The 21,281-nt window shown below is 42.6% G+C and overlaps 1 protein-coding gene across 1 annotated transcript; it reads right to left on the bottom strand.

The window, feature by feature from the left end:
• Positions 1-855: 855 nt before the first annotated feature.
• Positions 856-20,576, bottom strand: opn7b (opsin 7, group member b). Its single transcript, XM_034695091.1, has 6 exons — positions 20,553-20,576; positions 19,191-19,278; positions 18,941-19,103; positions 16,969-17,096; positions 1,903-2,237; positions 856-1,819 (listed from the first exon to the last, which is right to left on the bottom strand). Exons 1-6 carry the CDS (start codon positions 20,574-20,576, stop codon positions 1,331-1,333), a joined length of 1,227 nt encoding a protein of 408 aa, XP_034550982.1. The 3' UTR covers positions 856-1,330.
• Positions 20,577-21,281: the final 705 nt, after the last annotated feature.

Raw genomic sequence — 21,281 nt, 5'->3', positions numbered from 1 at the left:
TGTTTGGTGGATTGTAATAATGTAATATGGTCTTTCATACGTCACATAATAAATGTCTTTAATATACTCATTAGTGGTTCTTTTCTTTTTTTTCATTATCTTGGTTTCATGTCAGAAAAGTAATGCACATTACTTTTACAAAAAAAAGCAACACATTTAAAAGATTTTTTTCCTGAGTCTTTTTCCCGATTCTTCTGCTTTATGATTCACTCACGCCCTCTGTGCTGGACACAGCTGGTTGGACAAAATTCCCCCCCCCCCCACCTCTCCAACTGAGTGTACTGAAGGATGTCCATGTTCATTTTAAATTGAGTAACAAAAGTCTCATTGAGCCAAGTCTTTCCTCCCAGTTGTTTTTCAACACGTCCTTGTAGGTTCTCTTTCATGTAGATAAATGCAGAGGCTGACACTGTGGTCACAATAATTGAGGCTTTGATAAATGTATGTGTTTTCAGCAATGAGAGGAAATATTTTTCTCAAAGATAACACAAGCAACACTGATGGCCCTTCAATTTGAGGAATGCATTAATAAATACTTATTAAATCTCCTCTCCCCTCCATCCCCCGGATTAAGCTGCTGACCTTTGGAGACAGAGCCTTCAGAGTGGCAGCCCCTAATCTGTGGAACTCTCTCCCTCCCGACATCCGCAGCGCCCCAAACTTGGACAGTTTTAAAAAAGCAGTCAAAACGCACCTTTTCCTCAAGGCCTTTCCCCATTAGCTAGTGTTGTCCCTACCTAACCCCCTGACCCCCTACCTGACCCTGTGAAGCAACCTTGGGTTTCTAGAAAGGCATTATATAAACCCCAGTTATTTTTTTTTATTATTATTAAATCAAATACGTCATTTAAATACAGTACTTTTAATAAATACATAAAAGGTAGTTTAGCGAGTAGAAAGTCTTGTATCAGCTCCTCCCTCCAAATCCAGCTTGAATTGATTTGCATTGAGACGCTGTGTGTTCTCTGTCCTGCTTTGCTAATATTGATCAGTGATCAGATAGTTGACGCAGGTTAATTTCACCTGATGAAATATTATGGTTCACATCCATGGCTGCATGTTTGGCTTGCTTATCCTCCTGTATTGGCTTCTTACTTTGTGGTCTTTTTTCTATTTTGGCAGTATCACATATTTGAGGCATGAGAGTAGTTCCTTGTTTTCAAACTTGAACCTTCAACCTTGAAACATTTTCTCCTTCCATTAATCTTAATATTTTCTTTCCTCTTTCCCCAAACTTTCCATTAGTGTTGTTCATCCTTCATTCTCGCTGTCTTTGTCTGTATCACTCTTCTTTTTTTTCACCTTTCCCCATCTTGCTGTATTTGCGTCTTTAGAGGAAATCGCTCTGCATCTCATTGGAGAGCTGACTCACAGCCACTTCACTGTGTACAGATCCTTTGAGTATTCTGGCAGTCTGCTGGGGGCTGTAGTCTGTAAAGTTTTGTCTGACTGTCTCAGGACAAGGACAGTGTCTGCAGTTCCTGTGGTTCTCAGGTAGTCCATTTGACGACCTTGTAGAGTTGCACTCTTTGGATTGTGCTTGCATGCAAGTTCCTTTCTGTGTTGAGCTGTGAAGACACAGACATCCACACATTGACTTCCTGCACAGGGCCACATCCCGGCACAGGGACTTGCGGAAGTTGGGTTTGAAGACCAGATAGACTATAGGGTTGTAAAGGGTGGATGACTTTGCAAAGATAGCTGCCAGAGCAAAAGCCATGGGTGGTACATTTGTAGGATTTCCAAAAGCTGCCCACATGGACACGATGGCATATGGGCTCCATGCTGTCAGGAAACCGATGCAAACTGCCACCGAAAGCTAAAATGAAACAAAACAAAGAACATTTGTGATGTAATAACATTTTTCTTTACCTTTTATGGTATCTTTTCAATAACTCTTACCTTAACGATGAGTGTATGTGCATTGGTGATCTTGTTCTGTGGGGACATGTGCTGCTGAACAGCCTGTCGGGAGCCTCGGACAGTCATCAGGATGAACATGTAGGACAGGAAGATGACAGTGCAGGGCACAATGTAGCAGAAGAAGAAGAGGCAGATAATGTAGCTCATAGCTGCAGAGTTTTGGCTGGGCGCGTGCCAGTTGATGCAACACGCCGTACCATAAGGCTCTGCCCCATACTCTCCCCAGCCCGACAGGGGACCCACTGCGAAAACGCTAGCGTAGCACCAGACCCCAGCAACCAGCAGCCAGGCATGGCAGTATGAAAACTTGTTACCTGAGGAAGGGGAGAGACAGAAGGAGAGACAGAAGGAGAGTTTGTGGAGTGATTACTGACACATGAGGACAAAATGGAAGGATACAGAAGCAACAATATGCCAATCAAGCATTTTCAGTGTGGTTACCTGATGCTGTAACATACAGTGAGTGAGGAGGAGGAAGTTGTATATCATTAAGTTTGTAATGATCACCTTTTCCGTATATAATAGACAGGTACGACAGAATTAATTGCCATTTACAGGCTGTTAAGATTCATTCATTTAATTAGGGAATACATACATTTCAGTGTGACTTGTGGCTCTGGTTTGTTCAGATAAAAGATCATCTGACCTTCAGGAATACACATGTAAAGTTAGCATAATGGCGTGGAACGGAACATAGAGTGTTTTCTGTATATATAGAGAGAAGCTGGACAGCATGATTACCCAGGGGCCTGAGTATGTGAGAGAAACACGACACAAGCGTTTTCCTGTACTCCCCACTGTCTGTGCACAGAAACAGAGTCACCAGTCAGTATGTTTCTTCAATGCATGTTGCATCCGTTTAGTATGATATCAGGCATAAGAAAATGTTATTGTTAATGTGGAATCAGGAACTTTTACAGTCCCTACTATTCCCTCCACCATTTTTCAGATTGACCTAAAAACTCTCAAGTTAACTCTTTGATAATGTCTAATATCTTTTTTTATCTTCAATTTAATGTTTTATCTGTACCCAAATTAAATCCCCAAGGACTAGCAATGACTTGCAATGATATTGAGTTGTATTAGGAATTCTAATTAAATCTGTTGCAAGTCTATACCATAGACTGTATAAAATATGGACGTAGTATCCGTGACGTCACCCATCTGTTACTGAGTGCTGTTTTGAAGCCAATCGACGGCAGCAGCCATATTGGTAATGCAGAACACAACCAGTTATAGTGTGACGTAAAGAGGCGGAGTTTGAGCCTCCTAGCCAACAGCTATGTGTTCCCGTCCAGGAGTCAAGTCAGTCATGTCCTTACTTGGGCAAAAACTCGTAATCTTAATATCTTCTGAACTGTCACGGTAGAAAAAAATTCACCCCCCGTACAGTGTGTGCTGATAGAGAAATTAGCTACGTAGAGCCAAGCGTTTTTTTGAACCAGCCTGTCAGCATGTTTATTAATGCTGCAAAGATCGTCTTCTTTTTTTAAAATTGGTGTCTATGTGGTTTCCGGTGTTTCTGCAGCCAGACTCGAGCAGATTCTTGATGAATTGCAGTTTATAACACTTCTTTAAAATTTGGCCACGGAGGTGACACGCTCCGACAAGGCTCCGACAACGCTGTCAAAATTGACATTTTAAACAGTTTTTTGACCAAACTTTCCGCCAACGCCTATAGCGCCCTTGTTGCCCCACCGTTTGTCCTCCTTTGTGTTTCAACTTTTTGGCGATCGACCACTTTGATCAGCCTGTTTTTTAAACGTAGCTAGCAGGTTACCTAGCCACGGCTTACACCGGCTTGTCATTAGCAGTAGCCGAGCTAACAGCCGCCTCCGGAACAGTCGCTGTTTTCAACGGTTCCCACAACGGTTCAACTGTCTGTGACCTGAAGTAACATCTCTGCAGCGGGTCCACTTGTTGGACCCGTGTGGGTAAGTGCCGATCGGCTGTCTCCCTACCTGGATCTCTCTCTGTGTGACCCCGGCTAAACCGGACCAACTCTGCGGGCTCCAGGTGGAGCCCCGGCGAGTAAGTCTCGGTCCCCTACCTGCTGCTGCCGCTGCTGCGGACCTGCTGAAACGTTTTTAACGCTCCTGTGTTTTTAGCCCTGTACTGGCCTCTTTTATCTTTACTCCCCAGCTCCACTACAACCATGGCTCCACTCACCTCTGCGTCCTGCGATTCCTGCTCCCGGCTCGCCGTCAAAATCTCAGAACTGGAAGGTCGGATCTCCACTCTACACCAGATCCAGGAAGCTGAACGTTTTATGGACACAATCACCTTCAACCCATCTCTCACCGACACCACCAATCCCCGAGTTCACGCTGTCCCTTCTCCTACTGCTGAAGAAGCCTCCCCACTGGTCACCGCACACAGTCCAGCTCCTACTGTCCCTCCTCCGTACTCCGTCGCTGACGTTTCCTGGACACGGCTCGGGGCCAAGCCCAAGTCTTTGGTCAGCTCCACTCCATCCCAACCGCCCCAACACGGTCATTGGTCCCTGCCCACCGCTGACAGCAGGAGAGGGGCACGCTACTCCCGCGACCCTCACTTCGACATCCAGCTGGAAAATAAATATGACATTCTCGCCATAAATGACTTCCCTCTTCTCTCTGCTGACTCCCGGACACCTGCACCGTCTCCCTCGCCGTCATCTCGGCCTCTTCCCTCGTCCATCCCCGTGCACTCGACCCGCCCCAGGACCCGCCGCTCCGTGCCTCAGTTAACACCGGCGCCGCGTCGGGCTGCTGCCTCTCCCCTGTCCGCTCCGCCACCTGTTGCGGTCTCCCCCTCACCGTCCTCCTCCGCTCCATCCCCGCCTGAGAGCCGTCACTCATCTCCCCGACCACTGTTCCCTCCGACTGCTCTCATAGTCGGAGACTCCATCGTGAGACGTGTCCGCTTTTTTAACGCCATCACCCGCTGTTTTCCCGGAGCCACGGTCCCCGACCTCCTCTCCAGTCTCCCCGCTCTGCTGCAGTCCGTCCCGCCCTCCGTCACCAAAATCATTGTCCATGTCGGAATCAACGACACCGCACGAAGTCAGTCGGAGGTGACGAAAATGGATTTTAAAAAGCTCTTAAACTTTTTAAGCAGCTGCGGCTTGCGTGTTTTTATCAGCAGTCCAACTCCCACACTCGGTCGCGGCTCACAGCGTTTTAGCCGTCTCCTCAGTCTCCACACCTGGCTCCAGTCCACCTGCACTTCACTCCAAATATCCTTCATAGACCATTTTAATCTGTTCTGGAACCGGCATGATTTTTATTCATCCGACGGCATCCACCACTCCTCACTGGGCACCCGCATTTTAGCTGCAAATATTCCATACTCCGTTCAATCGCTAACACCTGCTGCATGACTGTTTACCTTCCCCTCACACGCCCCCCCCTCTTCTTCTCCACCGCCACCCCAAACCACCTGTCTGTGCGAGAGCTCCCCCTACCCGCCCCCTGTGTCATTACCCCCATCCACAACAACAGTTCATCCTATTCACACCATCACTACAAAAAGGCTTCCCTGCCCAAAAACCGGTATTAAATCAGTAAACAAGCAAAACCTCATCTACATCCAGCCCAGTCACCCCTCACAGTGCCAGATCATTTATAATTTCACATCCCCTAACTCTATCCCATCCATTTGGACAACACGCCGTTCCACTCCCATTTCTGCACCTCATCCCCACATCAAAAAGCACGTCAACACAGCCAACCTCCGCTCTCTCCCTAAGTCCTCCCACCAAATCAGTTCACATCATCTGAAAGTCGCTCTGTTCAACACCCGGTCATTAAATAACAAGAGTCTCATCATCAACGAATTCATCACCGACAATAAACTGGATATCCTCTGTCTCACTGAAACCTGGCAACAACCACTGGACTACTACACCCTGAACCAAGCCACCCCCCCTGGATACTGTTATCTCGCCAAGCCACGCCCTGACAGCCGTGGCGGTGGAATAGCTGCTGTCCTCCGCCAACAATCAAAAACATCCCTCACCACTATCCTTTCTCCACCATCATTTGAACATCTGTCATTTAAACTCTCTGGTCCAAAACCCCTAATCATTGCAATAATCTACCGCCCTCCCAAACATAACCCATCTTTTCTCTCTGACATCTCTGAATTCCTCACCCAACTCTGCGCCATCTCACCCTCCATCCTCCTCCTTGGAGACTTCAACCTACACATTGACTCCACCCACTGCAAAACCGCAAGAGAATTTCTGGACATTCTGCAATGTTTTAACTTCACCCAACACGTCAACTTCCCCACCCATAACCATGGACACACTTTGGACCTGGTCTGCTCCACTGGCATCACCATCAATCACATCTCCAGCTCCGACCTCAACATCTCTGACCACCTAGCCATCCTCATTGACCTAGCCACCCCCATCGCTCAACCCAAACAGAAGCGCACCATTACCTACCGCAACATCAAGTCCATCTGTCCCTCTTCCCTGTCAGCCTGCCTCACAATAAAATTATCCACTCACCCTCCCTCAAACCTCTCCCCCTCTGACCTGGTCAACCTCTACAATGATACACTCTCCTCCTGCCTCGATCAGCTTGCCCCTCTGAAAACCCGATCTGTTTCCTTCACCCACTCTGCCCCCTGGTACACCCCCGAACTCCGTCAGATGAAATCAAAGAAACGCCAACTCGAACGCCTCGCCAGACGAACATCCCTCACCGTACACACCCTGGCATACAAGGACTTTCTCCACCACTACAATGACGCCCTCCATACCGCCCGGTCCACTTACTACTCCAACCTCATCCACTCCAGCTCTACCAACCCAAAGCACCTGTTCTCAACAATAAACAAGCTTCTCAAACCCATGGACAATCTCTCCTACTCATTCACAACAGACAAATGCAACTCTTTCCTGTCATTCTTTCAAGAAAAAACCGAAAACATCCACACCAAACTGCTTACTTCTGCCCTCCCCACCCATAGCCACACTCCCATCAGCCCCCCCCTAACAACCCAGTCTCTCTCTCAGTTTTGCCAAATCTCCCCCCTGGATCTCAATAAATCACTCTCCGGCATGAAGACATCAACCTGCATCCTGGACCCCCTCCCCTCCTCACTGACCAAAGCTTGTCTCCCTGCCCTTCGACCCCTTATCCTCTCCATAATCAACTCCTCCCTGTCCACTGGTTCTGTCCCTCCCGCCCTCAAACTCGCCTCTGTCACACCCATCCTCAAAAAACCAGGACTCGACCAGAACAGCCCCAACAATTTCCGCCCCATCTCCAACCTCCCGTTCCTGTCAAAGATCCTCGAACGCACTGTCGCCACCCAGCTCAAAGCCTATCTTCACTCCAATCAACTGTACGAACCATTTCAATCCGGATTCAGAACTCATCACAGCACAGAAACAGCCCTTCTCAAAATCACCAACGACCTCCTCCTCTCATCCGATAACAACTCCCTCAGCATCCTCCTCCTCCTGGACATTAGTGCAGCTTTCGACACCCTCAATCACTCCATCCTCCTCACCCGCCTTCAATCTTCCCTCGGTATCACTGGCACTGCCCTCTCCTGGTTCAAATCCTACCTCTCTGACCGCCATCAGTTTATCAGCATCAACAACCTCAAGTCACGCACAGCCCCCCTCTCTCATGGTGTCCCCCAGGGTTCAGTGCTTGGTCCCCTCCTCTTCATCATCTACATGCTCCCTCTTGGTCACATCATACGCCGCCACGGCCTCCATTTCCACTGTTATGCCGACGACATCCAGCTTTACATTTCAACCACATCCATCACCGCTGATTCCCACACCACCCTCACAAACTGCCTCACTGAAATAAACTCCTGGATGCAAACAAACTTTCTCAAACTCAATTGTAACAAATCCGAAATTCTCATCATAGGCCCAAAATCCCTCACTTCCACCTGCCCAGACTTCTCACTCACTATTGATAAATCCACTGTTTCAGCATCCACCCACATCCGTAACCTTGGTATCATTTTTGATCAGTCACTTAACTTTCAACAACACATTAACAATATTTCAAAAACTGCTTTCTTCCACCTCAAAAACATCGCCCGTCTCCGCCCCTCCCTCTCCTTCACAGCTGCTGAAACTCTCATCCACGCCTTCATCACCTCAAGACTCGATTACTGCAATAGCATCCTCTACGGTACACCCAACACCCTCCTCAACAAATTACAATACATACAAAACTCAGCTGCACGCCTCCTCACTCATACCCGCTCCAGAGACCACATCACCCCAGTCCTCCAGAACCTCCATTGGCTTCCCATCCCCTTCAGAATACAGTACAAGATCCTACTCATCACCTATAAAGCCCTCCATAACCTAGCTCCCTCCTACCTCACCGACCTTCTGCAGCCATATAATCCCTCCCGCAACCTCCGCTCCACCAACGCCAACCTCCTCACCCCTCTCACCAAACCCAAGCACCGAACCTGGGGGGACAGGGCCTTCTCTGTCGCTGCCCCCACCCTCTGGAACTCTCTCCCCCAACACCTCAGATTCTCTCCCTCACTCACCAAATTCAAATCCGGACTCAAAACACACCTATTTACAAAGGCTTTTAAACTATAATTGATTGATTTTTTTTCTTGTTTTGTTTTATTTTGCTGCCTTGCTTTTATTTGCTTTCTTCACTGTTCTCCTTTTGCTTCCTATTGTAAAATTGTATTTTCATGTAAAGCGCTTGGAGAACCTTTTAAAGCGCTTTTATAAATAAAATGTATTATTATTATTATTATTCTGCATGGGCTTCATAGTTTGAGACTGGAGGTTGCCGCTTGGTCTATATAAATAAATTACATTAATCTGTATATTTATTCAAATGTTATTGATACACAGTATATATTTGGCCAATAGGTTATTAGCTGCATCAAAGGGATATTTATTGTTATCATGTATTGGCAGTAGCCTACAGAATTCTTTATTATATACAGAGAAGAAGAATAAGCACAGCCACAACAAGCCAACGAGAGTAAAAATGGGGCCGCCCGTGTGTATGTTTTTTCACAGTTTTAAAGGATGACAATACAATTGAAGATTGCAAAACATGTGCTTCAAAGAGGAGAAAAGTCCTCAAGTTTTAATACTCAAGATCTTTTAAGTAATCTGAAAAGTCATCGCTGCAATAGAGACGTATTGAAGGAATATGGAGCAACAGTAGCTGCAGGTAAACGGTGAATATAGTGGTGCTGATTTGAACTGAAGACAATTTTCCAGGGACATCTGAAAGCTAAAGCTATTAATGACAAAATCACTGAATTTGCAGCTCTTGATGAGCAAGAAGGATTACACCAGCTAATGGGGTATTTGAAGCAGTGGGTTGTCTCTACTTTGCAGACGTATCCCTACCTGCTTTGTATGAAAGGATTTCTACACACATTTACAGTCTGATTCACGACGCAAGCAACATAATCTTTACCACAGATATGTGGACTTCTAATGTTAGTCCAGTGATTGATTTTTCCTCATCCTCGGGTGTGCATAAACTACAGATTTTAAAATGCAAAAATGTAAAAATATAAAATTAGTAATCTATCTGTATCAGTCTTCCAGTTCAGGTTAACAGTATCAGTATAATATTGTGCCCCCCTAATTTTATCCTCCACATTAAAAGACTGAATTCAGCAGAATCAACTTGTGTTGTTGGTACATACAGAAGACACATTTCTTTCAATTTTTCTTAAAAGTATCATTGGCTAATTTCTGTTTTAGTATTTATATTTAATTTGAATCAGTGAAATTCCCACACTGAATCTGAGCATGCTGTACTCAGTATGCTTAATATGTGCTGTTCAAGCGTCACTAGCGGCTGATCACTCATTCGTCATCACTCATGTGTCAGAGTGTAAAAAAGAGGATCCATGGGAAAATAGGAGGCAGCCCCCCAACGCTAACTGACTGTAATTGATTTAGACGAGAGCTTCTTCAGTGCAGACTCACTGAGGAGGAGAACACAGGGAGCCTTATCTCTGATACCACACAGCCTCTTCAGCTGGATGTCAGCCCGTCTTACATTTCAAGCTGAGAGGTGGGGGTGGGGCAGGGGTTGATTAAGCCCTGTGGCACTTGCTGAACTCTGTGGTGATGGGGAAGGGGGGTGGTTTGCTATTACAGATGGATTTTCTTCTTTCTGATGTGAAGCATCCTTTCAATGATCAAACTCTCCAGCTATCAGAGTAATACAGGGAAGATTTCTTCTGAGCTCTATTCATCTTTGAGAGCTACACTTTAATATCTATCAGAAGCCCTTGAACATGTGCACCACCATTTTCTCATTTTTCATGTAATTGAAAAGAAAGAGTACCCATCGAGGTCTTTTAGTACATTATTTTCTTTACCAATATCTTTTTTAAACACCGTTTTATTTAAGTAAGAGCGTGAGGTAACATAGAGGCTGGTATAACAGCTGAGAGCTGGGCTAACATTAACAAACAAAAGCTATCACACATATACATGAGGGAGGAAACAACATTGGGTATATCTTCATTGGATCCCAACTATGAATAACAACTGTGACAATCATTTTAAAAGAATAAAACCCTCAATCTTATAGCATTATTTGAATTATGAAGACCAGCCTGTAATTTGTGGTAACATAAAAGTGCCTCAAGAATGACAGCTGCATTTTAAGTAATGCATAGGTAACTGTGAAATTCCCTGATTTTACTCATTGTGTTTATGTTGTCACAAAAAAGGTGTTTTTAAGACATGTATGAATGCTAAAAGTATTTCATTGTGAAAAAAATACAGGTGTGATTGAGTTTGGGACAGTAAAGTAACTCTAAATGGAGGAAAAAAGAGCAAATACACTCAAGCCCTGTACAAATAAATTGTTAAAAAGTTATTGAAGTCCTGCCTCTGATACAAGCTTGATTCAAATAAAGGACTGGTTCTGTTGTAGTTAAGGTAAATAAAAGCCCTGGCAAATATTTGATGAAATACTGAACTTGTTTTTGGTTGCAACACTCTTTGGGCCTGATCTACTAAGATCCCAGATAACGAGCACTAAATTGCGTGTGCAAACAAAACAATTGCACATGTTATTTAGGGGCGTGTTGAGGGTGATCTACTATTATTGCGTACGCAATTGATAACAGGTGCAAAAGTGGTGCGGACCGCCCTTAAATGATGATTTTGCGTGTGCTACTGGCTGTCAACATGGATAGTTTAGGAGAGCAGAGTGGCCGTAAACAAAAAATGAAGTTTCAAGCCATGGAGTTGGAGGTCTTGGTGGAGGAGGCAAATAAACACATCAATGAACTCCAGCAGAGACATCTCAGCGTTGCCAGAAGAAACTCAATTTGGGAGAATGGAGAAATAAAAGTGATTTAATTATTTGAAATGTTTTTTTGTAAGTTGTCCGTCATGACCTTTAAACAAATCTATTTTTTCTTAAATAGAGAATCTTCATCAGATGTCTGACAATTCCTGCAGCACTCCTCAAATCAGCTCAGACCAGGAAACACCTCAGCAGACCCTCACAGGCATCCAGGTTGTTATGATGACATTGATCGGGAGTTGCTGTAGCAACAAAGAAATCAGACGGATGGGTTACAGGCCATTGCATAGGAGGTGAGAGCTGTGTCCAATGTTGAGTGCGCCCTCCGCCGTGACACTCGGACCATCGTTGCGCACACGAGGCAGCTGGTCAGTGCTGTGTCTGGGCTGTCAATGGCCGTCAATGCCCTGGCAAAAGTCGGGAGGTCATACAGTGGCAGTGGTCCTTCAACTGAGCCGCCGGCGAATGAAGAGGGAGCGGACAGTGCATGAGATGAACGTTCATTACTCATGGGTGGACACTGAGAGAAGCTGGCACTAACTGCGAGGTTGCGCTGGAAATCTCCAGACGCAAGAAAATGCAGTGTTGCAAGAAGCTCAAAAATGGCATTGCTGGATAGACGATATGTCTCTACTATCTTTATTTCTGACAGTCCAAATATGTTGACACGCGCACAGAAGAGAAGATTCTCTCTCTCTGTCGTCTATCATTGCATTTATGCCTCCTTCTCACCACAATGACTGCAGCCATTTGTGCATAACGCTGTGCCAGCTTGCACCTGCCTTTCAATCGTGTTAAATATCACATTGTGGGTGCTGGATGATTACATTTGCATCTCCTCCTCCTAGTATTTTGCGCGTTTTGATAATTTGCATGTGTTTTGCATATTCGTGACGGCAAACACACTAAATGGATTGCGTGCGCTATTTTGCCCATTTGACAGACAGAGTCCTCGGTGCTCCCGTTTAGTACATCAGCTTTGTGTGTGCTTTCAAGTTTGCACGTGTTTTTATACATGCAAACCTTTAGTAGATCGGGCCCATTGTATGTTCCTTTCATGTGCTGCCACATAGAGTGAGTGATGTCGACTTTGCCTGGGATTGAGATCTATTTGAGCTCATTGCTGCCTAACAGTCGTCAATTTTTGTTCAGCCAACACCAATTAACATAAGGACAGATGCCCCACATTGTGTTGTCACTTAACTTTAAGGCAGCCCTCTTTGACTTTATTGATAATTTACAAGCTCGCTTCTTCATTTGCTGCTACTTTGATATCCCGCCCTCTTGCTATTAGTCCTCTCATGGAGAAAGAAAAAGCCCAGCCTTTTCTTTGATGCACTTCGATCTGGTTTTCACAGGTTCATCAGTAGTCATTGGTGGCTGCAGTTTAGATCAAATAGGAAGCACCGCATCCATGTGCTGATGTTACATCACTGAGTAAGTGCTATTTTTCCAGTATTCAGGGGTTTATAGCGACACCCATGATGTAACTCCAGCTGTGAATAACAAAACAAGAAAAAGAGATGCACTCTCATTCATTCTCACCCATATTCTCAATCCTTATGTGTTTTTTTCTTCAGGTGCCCTTTAATGCATGTTCTTAAGTGCCTTTCTCAATGATGTTCGAATATGGTATATACGAACTGAAGCCAGCTTGATTTCTGCCATAAAAACAGATTAGCGTTTGTAAGGATGGCTTGGATGTCAACAGAACTTTCCAGGAATCTGTACTCAAACTAAAATAAAAGAGTTGCTGAAAAGCTAGAGAATCAGCTTCATCTCATTTTGTAGCTCTTACATTCAAACTCAACTTCTTGCAGACAAATTCAGGAAGAACTCCTAAAAAATGTGGTTTATTAACTCAGAATAGAAATAGTTCCTGTCTCACAGATCATTGGGTAAAGAAAACAAACTCCATGTCTTAAGAAAATCTCCTTCTTTACATTGTCAGTTTCTTTAACATATTTCACGGCAGTGTAGAAACTATTTCATAAAAAACATTGCTCTCTAATCCAGGTTTCAGCGAGTCACAATGTTCATAAATTTCCCGTTCAATTAAAGCAGAGTTTATTGTACTTTGCAAACTGATACAGTAGCCTTCGTTAAATCTAATGTGATAACCTCTGCAAAATAATTCTCCACGTGAAAACTGAACCTTGTGTCAGCAACACATGAATGTTATCTTGGTTTTTACCCAGTCCTCTTTTTTTGTGTTATTTCATAAACACAGTTTCTACACTGCTTGTTTCTTTTCTAATGTTTTCACTTCAGCAGCTCATAAAACTGGATCTTATTGTCCTTATAAACCAACTTATGAACATATTAGTTTCTTAATAAGGTTAACTGTAACAGGGAAAAGTAACAATAGATGGTCTCCATTAATAAAACCTCCATATCCCGAAGTTTTATTAGAAACAACAAGACAACTAAGAATATATACAATGGCCGTGCTTTCCTTTGACTGTTTTCAGTGGCGTGTCTGGGGGAGAGCCTTGGATGGGATTGCCCCCTGTCTGATTGGCCACCACATAATCAGTTCAAACCAAGCTTTTTTTTTTGCTCTGTTCCCAAGGTTGATTGAAGCCTTTAGGCATTTTAGTGAAGTGCATTTTCATTTGTTGGTACTTTGCTGTGACTATGAGACTTAAATCTCCTTTTAGAGTTGACAGAAAATAAAACTGCTTTTGTTGTCAAATTCAGTGGCAAACTTTGCTGTGTTGTTTTTAAATTAAAAAAAAATATATTTATATATTAACTACTACATTACCTTAATGTTATTTTTATTTTTTTACGATAAGTGGTGATGGAAGTAAATGCTATCTGTAGTGGTGGGAAGGTGTGCAAATACATATTTCATACCACCATAGGGCCAACACCTATTCTAAAAGTCTGGTCATAGCCTTGCCAGTTTCCTGTTACTGTGAAAGTAAACCTGACAATGAACAGATTCTCCAATGACTGATCCAGTAGGATAACATCTTCATCAGGTTATTATCAACATGTGACCAGGCAGATCAACAGTGTATGAGTCAGTCTGTGTACCCCTGCAGTGTGTGTATGGGGAAGTGTGAATGTGTGAAGCATATAAATGTGATAATCCCTGGTTTCTGCACTCCAGGATACAGTTTCCTGGAATGGACTATTACTATTTGACATTGAACTGTGCTGCCATGTAAAGATAATTGATGTGTAGAGACATGATGATGATAGAGTATCAGAGTGACATTAAATGATATACTGTTTCTGTCAAATGATAACAATATGTGTGCACTGTTAATGTAATTGTCCAAATGAATCCTGATTTATGAATTATGACTGAGTGGTTCTGTGTGAAATGGTCACGTTCTCACAGACTGTAGAAGCACAAAGCTAATGCATATGTGTGCATGAAACTGAAGGTTTGTCAGTTTTGCAGCAGTGTGTTTAAAAAAACTATGCTTGTTTGAATTGACTCTGTGTTTCTTAAAGATTAGGAGGGAACCAATCCTGTAAATAAATCCTCAATGGCTCCAGTGTCAAAAAGATTAATTACACTCATTAGCAATGAGCTGCTTAAACACTTTGCTATCATACCAATGACAGTGAGAAAAGTTCACATCCACCAGACTAGATATGTAATGAAGCGTTTTTGCCGATTGTATTAGTCAGTTTTGTGTGCACCCCTCCAGAGTTCAACAATTTTACCAAATGCATAAACACAGTGAGCACATTTGATTTGACCTCTGTGGAGCTGTGATAGTGGTCCCATGTTGTGACGTTACCGTAGCCAGGCCTATTTATTGCTACCAATTAGCAAATGCAACTAATTCATCTTCAACGTTAATTAGTTTTCTGATTCCTCCATGGAAATTAAATCAAAGCCACCTAACTTGGAGATTATTGAGTGTAGGAAATTGAAACACAATACTCAGTTTACCGAGTGACCTTGGTGTTAATCACAGACTGTAAACATGAGCATAGTGCCTGTGACGTCACATGGTGTTAGAGAAAATAAAGCCCAACGTGGAGAGCGCCTTATTGGCAATGCTGACTCTACATACCTTTTAACCTTCTAACATGGACACGTGTAAAGAGGTGGAGTTGAGGCAGGCTGTTAGCCTCCTGGCAACAGCTTCATTGTGCTTACCTTTATGTAAACTTAGTGCCTCTTAATTAGAATGGGATAGGATCATAGACTGTATAAAATATGGACGTAGTATTCATGACATCACCCATCTGTTTCTAAAGCTGTTTAGAGGCCAATCGGCGGTGGCAGCCATATTGCTACTGTCGAGCCAGTGTGATGTAAAGAGGCGGAGTTTGAGCCTCCTAGCCAACAGCTGCAGTGTTCCTGCAGTCAGCTGTGCCTCTCATTGGAGGACTCGAAATCTCAATATCTTCGAAATTGCTGCGTTAGAAAAAAATTCACCACCCTCAAAGTGTGTGCCGATCGAGAAATGAGCTATCCAGACTACACTACACTACAATAATATTAAATATTAAATAAATAAATAAATCTGTCAAACTCATGTATCATTCTCACCATTTAAATCAACTTGATGGTTGTTATAAAACAAATGTGCTCAGTATGTACTGATAAATAAATGATAAATAATAAAACAAAAACAAGGTTGTAAAAAATGTTTGATTCTGCTGTATAACTTGGGTATTTCGACATTGGGACCTTATAGGGATTCCTTGTTTTTTTCAGCCATGCTCAAGTGAACACTCAAGCAAATGTGATTACTTTTTCCAATAATGTTACCTTAATGTAAGCTGTTTATTAATTATTCGAAATGGAATTCTGATTGCGAAACTGTCTTCAAGTAAACTTGACATCTGAATGCCAACTTTCGACAACTTTCTAACAAATGTGAAGGCTGTGAATTAATGTTCTTAAAATGAACCTTTAAATGTGCGTCATATTTTAAGTATCTTGGCTTTAGTGAAACTACAGCAACCAAAACTGCTTACTAACCTAAACTCCAAAGGCTCCCTAAAGCTGGCAATATGTTTTATGTCAGTGTAAAATAATCTTGGCTTACATACAGTACAATGTTTAATTATAATTTTACCACTGTCTTCTAAAAAAATGAACAACACTATTTGTAATTCATGAGATAACACAGACAGCATGGATGTACTGTAGCTGAAACATGCAGCCAGGGTATCATGCAGTGCCACTAATTGGATGGTGCATGTTTTTCAAGCGAAAGACCCTAAATGGAGATACATTAAAAAGGGAAGGGAGTTTATTAACAGGCCTTCCCATCATCAGCTTATTTACATACTCCTGTTTAACGGGTTAAAACATGGCCTTGCAGGATAATGTTTTTTGCGGTGTGAGAACTTTTACCTGAAAAGAAGTTATTGACTTTCTGGCCTCACATATAACATTTTGTTATTATGTTATGTGAGGTTTTTGGGTCCCACGGGGAAGCTAAGTTGATTAAAAAAAATACCGGCGATCCTACTCTCTTGATAAATTATTTTATATATATATATATATATATGTATTGGCCTTTTTGCCTTTATTTGATAGGACAGCTGAAGAGAGTGGAGTGGGGGAGGACATGCAGGAAATGGTCAACCGGCCGTGAATCGAACCATCGACCCCTGCGACGAGGACTGTAGCCTCTGTACGTGGGGCGCTTAGACCGTGAGGCCACCAGCGCCCTGATAATCTAAATTCTTAAATCGCTACCTAACAAGCCCTCTCTGTTTTGAAACATTCATGATGATAAACAGAGGAATATAAGCACATAACTTGTTTTCTTACCATAGTTTGGGCAGCAGACTTTGAGCCAGCAGACGCAGGAGAGCACAGTGAGGTTGGTCAAACTGCACAGGCCGAACAAAACGCCACAGAAGGCATAGACAGTGCAGGTGGGCTTATTAAACAGCCACCTAAATGGAGCGAGAGAGAAAGAGAGAGAAGAGATCTTTTGTCCTGATTGACATTCTGGTCCTAAGCCATGGTTTCCATGCAGAATCCCTCTGGTGGGTTACACAATTCACACCCAGTAGATGAGACAGGTATTACATTGACTGGTCTTCCCCTGGGTCAATTACAGTTACAATGAGAATTTTAACCCAATCAAGACACACGTGACAGCTATCAGTTACACACAAGACCAGAATCCTTTGCTTCTATCTTTAATCTATGTGCTTCATCACTTAGCAGTTTCTTTAGAGAAATGTGACATTAATACTGCAAGAGAGAATAAAGGAGCACCTCTGTTCAAGCCTGCTGAGAGGATTTCAGCAGATAACCTTCACCGAATAGGTGGGCATGCTTTATGATGCCTGAGGCTTACCTCAGGGCAACCCCCTCCAATAGGAGTAACTATGTATTTATGTATCAAATAATAAAACCATGCAATAAAAGAGTGATTAAAAGGGATCTTATGGAGAATGTCCACTTTTATTAAAAGCTACATATCAAGAGAATGAGTTTAATTATCTAGCTCACAAACTGTGCTTTATTGCTTGGATGACTGTGTTTTGAGAAAAAGGTCTAGAATTCTGCTGTGCAGCATTGTGTTTACTTCTTTCTATAAATTGTACTAATATGGGTAACAATGTTAAAGGTGACATATCACGCTTTTTTCATCAATATATATTGGTCTAAGAGGTCCCCAAAACATGTCTTTAAAGTTTATGCTCAAAAAAACACTTTGAAATCAGATTTTGGCATGCCTGAAAAGCCCTCTTCTTCAGTCCTCCTCAGAACCCTCTGTTTTCTCTCTGACCACGCCCCCTCAGAAAGTGGATGTGCCTCGGCTGTCCAGCATGTTGATCTAATGTTTACATGTTGGCTGAATATACACGGCTGCTTAGAGATCACGTTACTTCAACCCTCTGAATCTGATCCAGAATCTGATCCTGACGGAGAGGCGCCTGTAGCAGGACCTTTCTGAAGGATTGGTCACAGATTTAGTGTTTCTTGTTGTTTTATTTATCAGTATGTCAACGTGTGTCTTGGTACACAGCTACGAACATGTAGCTATGTGGCTATGCTAATTAGCGCTAGCACTTATCCATGATAAATAAAAATCATCCACTAGATCTTCAAATCTGCAGGCCTGGGGAGTAAAACTGACCTCTACCAGAAAGGCAGCAGGACCTTTCTGAAGGATTGGTCACAGATTCTGTTTTTCTTGTTGTTTTATTTGTCAGTATGTAGACGTGTGTCTTGGTACACAGCTACAGCTACGACATGTAGCTATGTAGCTATGCTAACTAGCGCTAGCACTTATCTATGATAAATAAAAATCATCCACTATATCTTAAAATCTGCAGACGTGGGGAGTAAAACCGACCTTTGTGTTTATTAATACAGTATTTATACAGTCTATGGGCTGAACAAGCTCCGAGCTCTGACTCCGTGACAGACCGGATATTGTTGTTACGTAACAAAAACACGGAAGTCTGAAACGGCTCGTTTCACACACATTTACAGAAAGGTGGAGAAATCAAAACAGGCAGAATGGATTTTTTTAATTCTTGGGGTGTCTGTAGACATGCCAGGGAAACATATTTCAGGTAGAGAACCATTAAAAAGTCCATTTTGCATGATATGTCACCTTTAAGGCAGTTTCAAAGTCCTCCAACAGCTCCCCCCATTTGGATGTTTTCTTATGTGGAAGGTAAAAAAAAATAAAAAATCCCTCATCCCTTTTGCCATCACCTGCAGTGTTTGTCTATTATTGAGTTTAAAAGGCATAAAAGGATTATGATTGGTCACTCACATGTGGGTGTAGGCTGATGGGATAGCTAGTGGGAACAGGCTCATGGTCATGCCCAGGTCACTGATGGCCAGGTTGACCACAAAGAACTCTGCAGGCTTCAAAGAGGACTTCTTTCTATAGGCCACGAACAGCAGGACCCCATTCCCTGCTATAGACAGCACACCTGCAAGTGAAAAAAGTGACAACAGAGGTTGTTCATGAATGTGCACTCCATAAACAGAAGCCTGGAGGAAAATACCAAATCACTTACCAAAAATGGTGTAGAGAGTTCCCATGAGGAAGTCATTATTTTTTGATATTCTGGACACCAGCAGAAATGTTTCAGAGGCATTTCCCATCTAAAAAAAGAAAAGAAGGACAAACAGTCAGGAGAAGAAGAGTCTGAGAGTAGTTTTTGATCTAACGTTTGTTGCTTTTTGGCAAATTCTAAGAAAATAAAACGCACACAACTTCCCTACAAATGTTACAGTGTAAGCTGATATCCCGGAAAAAAATAAATGAAAGGACACATCTACTGCTGCAACAATAAACACCCTCCCTTAACTTGAGGTGTTTATACGAAGCACATATTAATGTATAAGCAAGCAATATTTAGTACAAAGCCACAGTTGTGTTACAATAGTGCCTCTCCTTTAACCTTGTCAGGTACATTGAGTGGGAGTGAGCACTTAATCTGCTCTCAGAGAGGTATTGTTCAGAGTTTCTTATTGTAATCAGCTGGAATTTTTTTTATATACAACTACAACCAGTTTGTCAACATCTGCCATAACAAAGATTAAAATCTGGGAATACAATTTGCATAAATTCCTCCAGTGCTGTTTGACTGGCCAAATCATATGTTATGATCCCACAGTGTTCCCATTCTTTTAGCTGATGCCTCTTCTCTTATTGCCTGCATTCACTTTTGTCCTCTGAAAGGTTCAGCTTTTCCGTGAAAACTCAGACCTGGGTTCTTTTCATAGATAGACTCTATAACATATGGACCATTGGTTTCTTCAAAGGTATTTTGAAGCCCATATGAGAATGCTGACTTAACCTAACATTTAGTCAACCCAAAACAGGGCCTTGAGCCTCCTAGCAAACCGCAACAATCTGCCCATTTGTAAGTCAACTCAGCTGCAAACTTATGCCTAAAGCCCTTGCCTTTTATCTTAACAGATGCATCATGAAGACATTTGCCATCCATACAATGTGATAAAACAAGAAATGGATTCATGGCTTTAGCAGCCAGCCTCAAGAGACCTGCAGTTTTTTTGCACTTCGACATAGGCACAATTTAACATTTAAATGGCCTTGGTGAAGCACAGCTTGTAGGCAGCAATACTGCAACGTAGTGTGTATGAATGCCAGTGCATGTCGGCGTATGTATGTGTCCAAGCACTTGTGTATATTTGAGTTGATGGTTATGAGTTGTATATGTATCACATGCATTTGTTGTAGTGGGGTCTTAAATGAGCCTAAAACAATTGCAATCAATTTTGATCATTTATAAAAAACAAAACAAAAAAAAACCTCAACTTTAACTCAAATGATATAAAATGGCACAAAGCAGCTCTCTGCTTCAATGTCTAGAGAAGAGCCTTTTCTCTAATGTTAAGAATACAATGCATACCGTATAAGTAGGACACTGGCGCATCTTGGGCGCTGGCTTTAGAGAGGGAAGTTGGGGTTGAGGGACATGAAATATTTGTGTACATGCACAGGAAGGAATATAATTTATTTACCATTTATTTCTCATCCACTGAAACGTTAAAATCGTATGAGCTAAATTCTTTAAGGACTCAGCAAGGATTTAAATTTTTTTGGTCCAACATCACACTTTAAAGCACTTAAATTATTGCAAGCAAACATCTGTCAGGGAACTAGTGACTGCTACAATGAGGACTCTTGCCTCTGTATATGGGGTACACCCTTAAACCCCTTAAACCATCCTTAAGATATCAGTCATATTGTTATGTTTTTAACACATTAGTGAGAAGTGGCGCACTGTAAAGATTATTTTTCATCTGGGATCTCATGCAATGTAGGGAAGCTTCATAAAAAAATGACAAGAAACATGTACCATTGCAGATTGTACTGTAGGAATCACTAAAACATAATGGAGCTATATAAGAATCATCAAATAAAGTGCTTTTAAAAGGATCTCTATTAGCTAAAAGCTCAGTTATCAGTGGAGCCATTAACTGACGGCATAAGGAACCCAAATCATCAGGCACAAATGTTGCACATCACTTTCTGCAGATGTTTTGTGCAAGTTTATCAATTTGTTGAAACCGCAGTCTGACATTCACCAAGAAAAACTGTTATGTTTAAGTCTTCTGCTTCTTGTCCCCCTCTTACT

This window comes from Notolabrus celidotus, chromosome 11 (assembly GCF_009762535.1).
Source record: "Notolabrus celidotus isolate fNotCel1 chromosome 11, fNotCel1.pri, whole genome shotgun sequence".
Lineage (NCBI taxonomy): Eukaryota > Metazoa > Chordata > Actinopteri > Labriformes > Labridae > Notolabrus > Notolabrus celidotus.
The sequence above is the reverse complement of the archived record's forward strand: the minus strand, read 5'-3'. Positions and strand labels throughout refer to the sequence as shown.

Coding starts and splice junctions, on each gene's coding strand:
- opn7b (XM_034695091.1), bottom strand. CDS start 20,576: ATGCGCCAGTGTCCTACTTATACG. Junction 2,238..16,968: donor AGTCTGCTGCCCAAACTATG/GTAAGAAAACAA, acceptor CCCCTTCCTCAG/GTAACAAGTTTTCATACTGC. Junction 1,820..1,902: donor CACATACACTCATCGTTAAG/GTAAGAGTTATT, acceptor GTTTCATTTTAG/CTTTCGGTGGCAGTTTGCAT.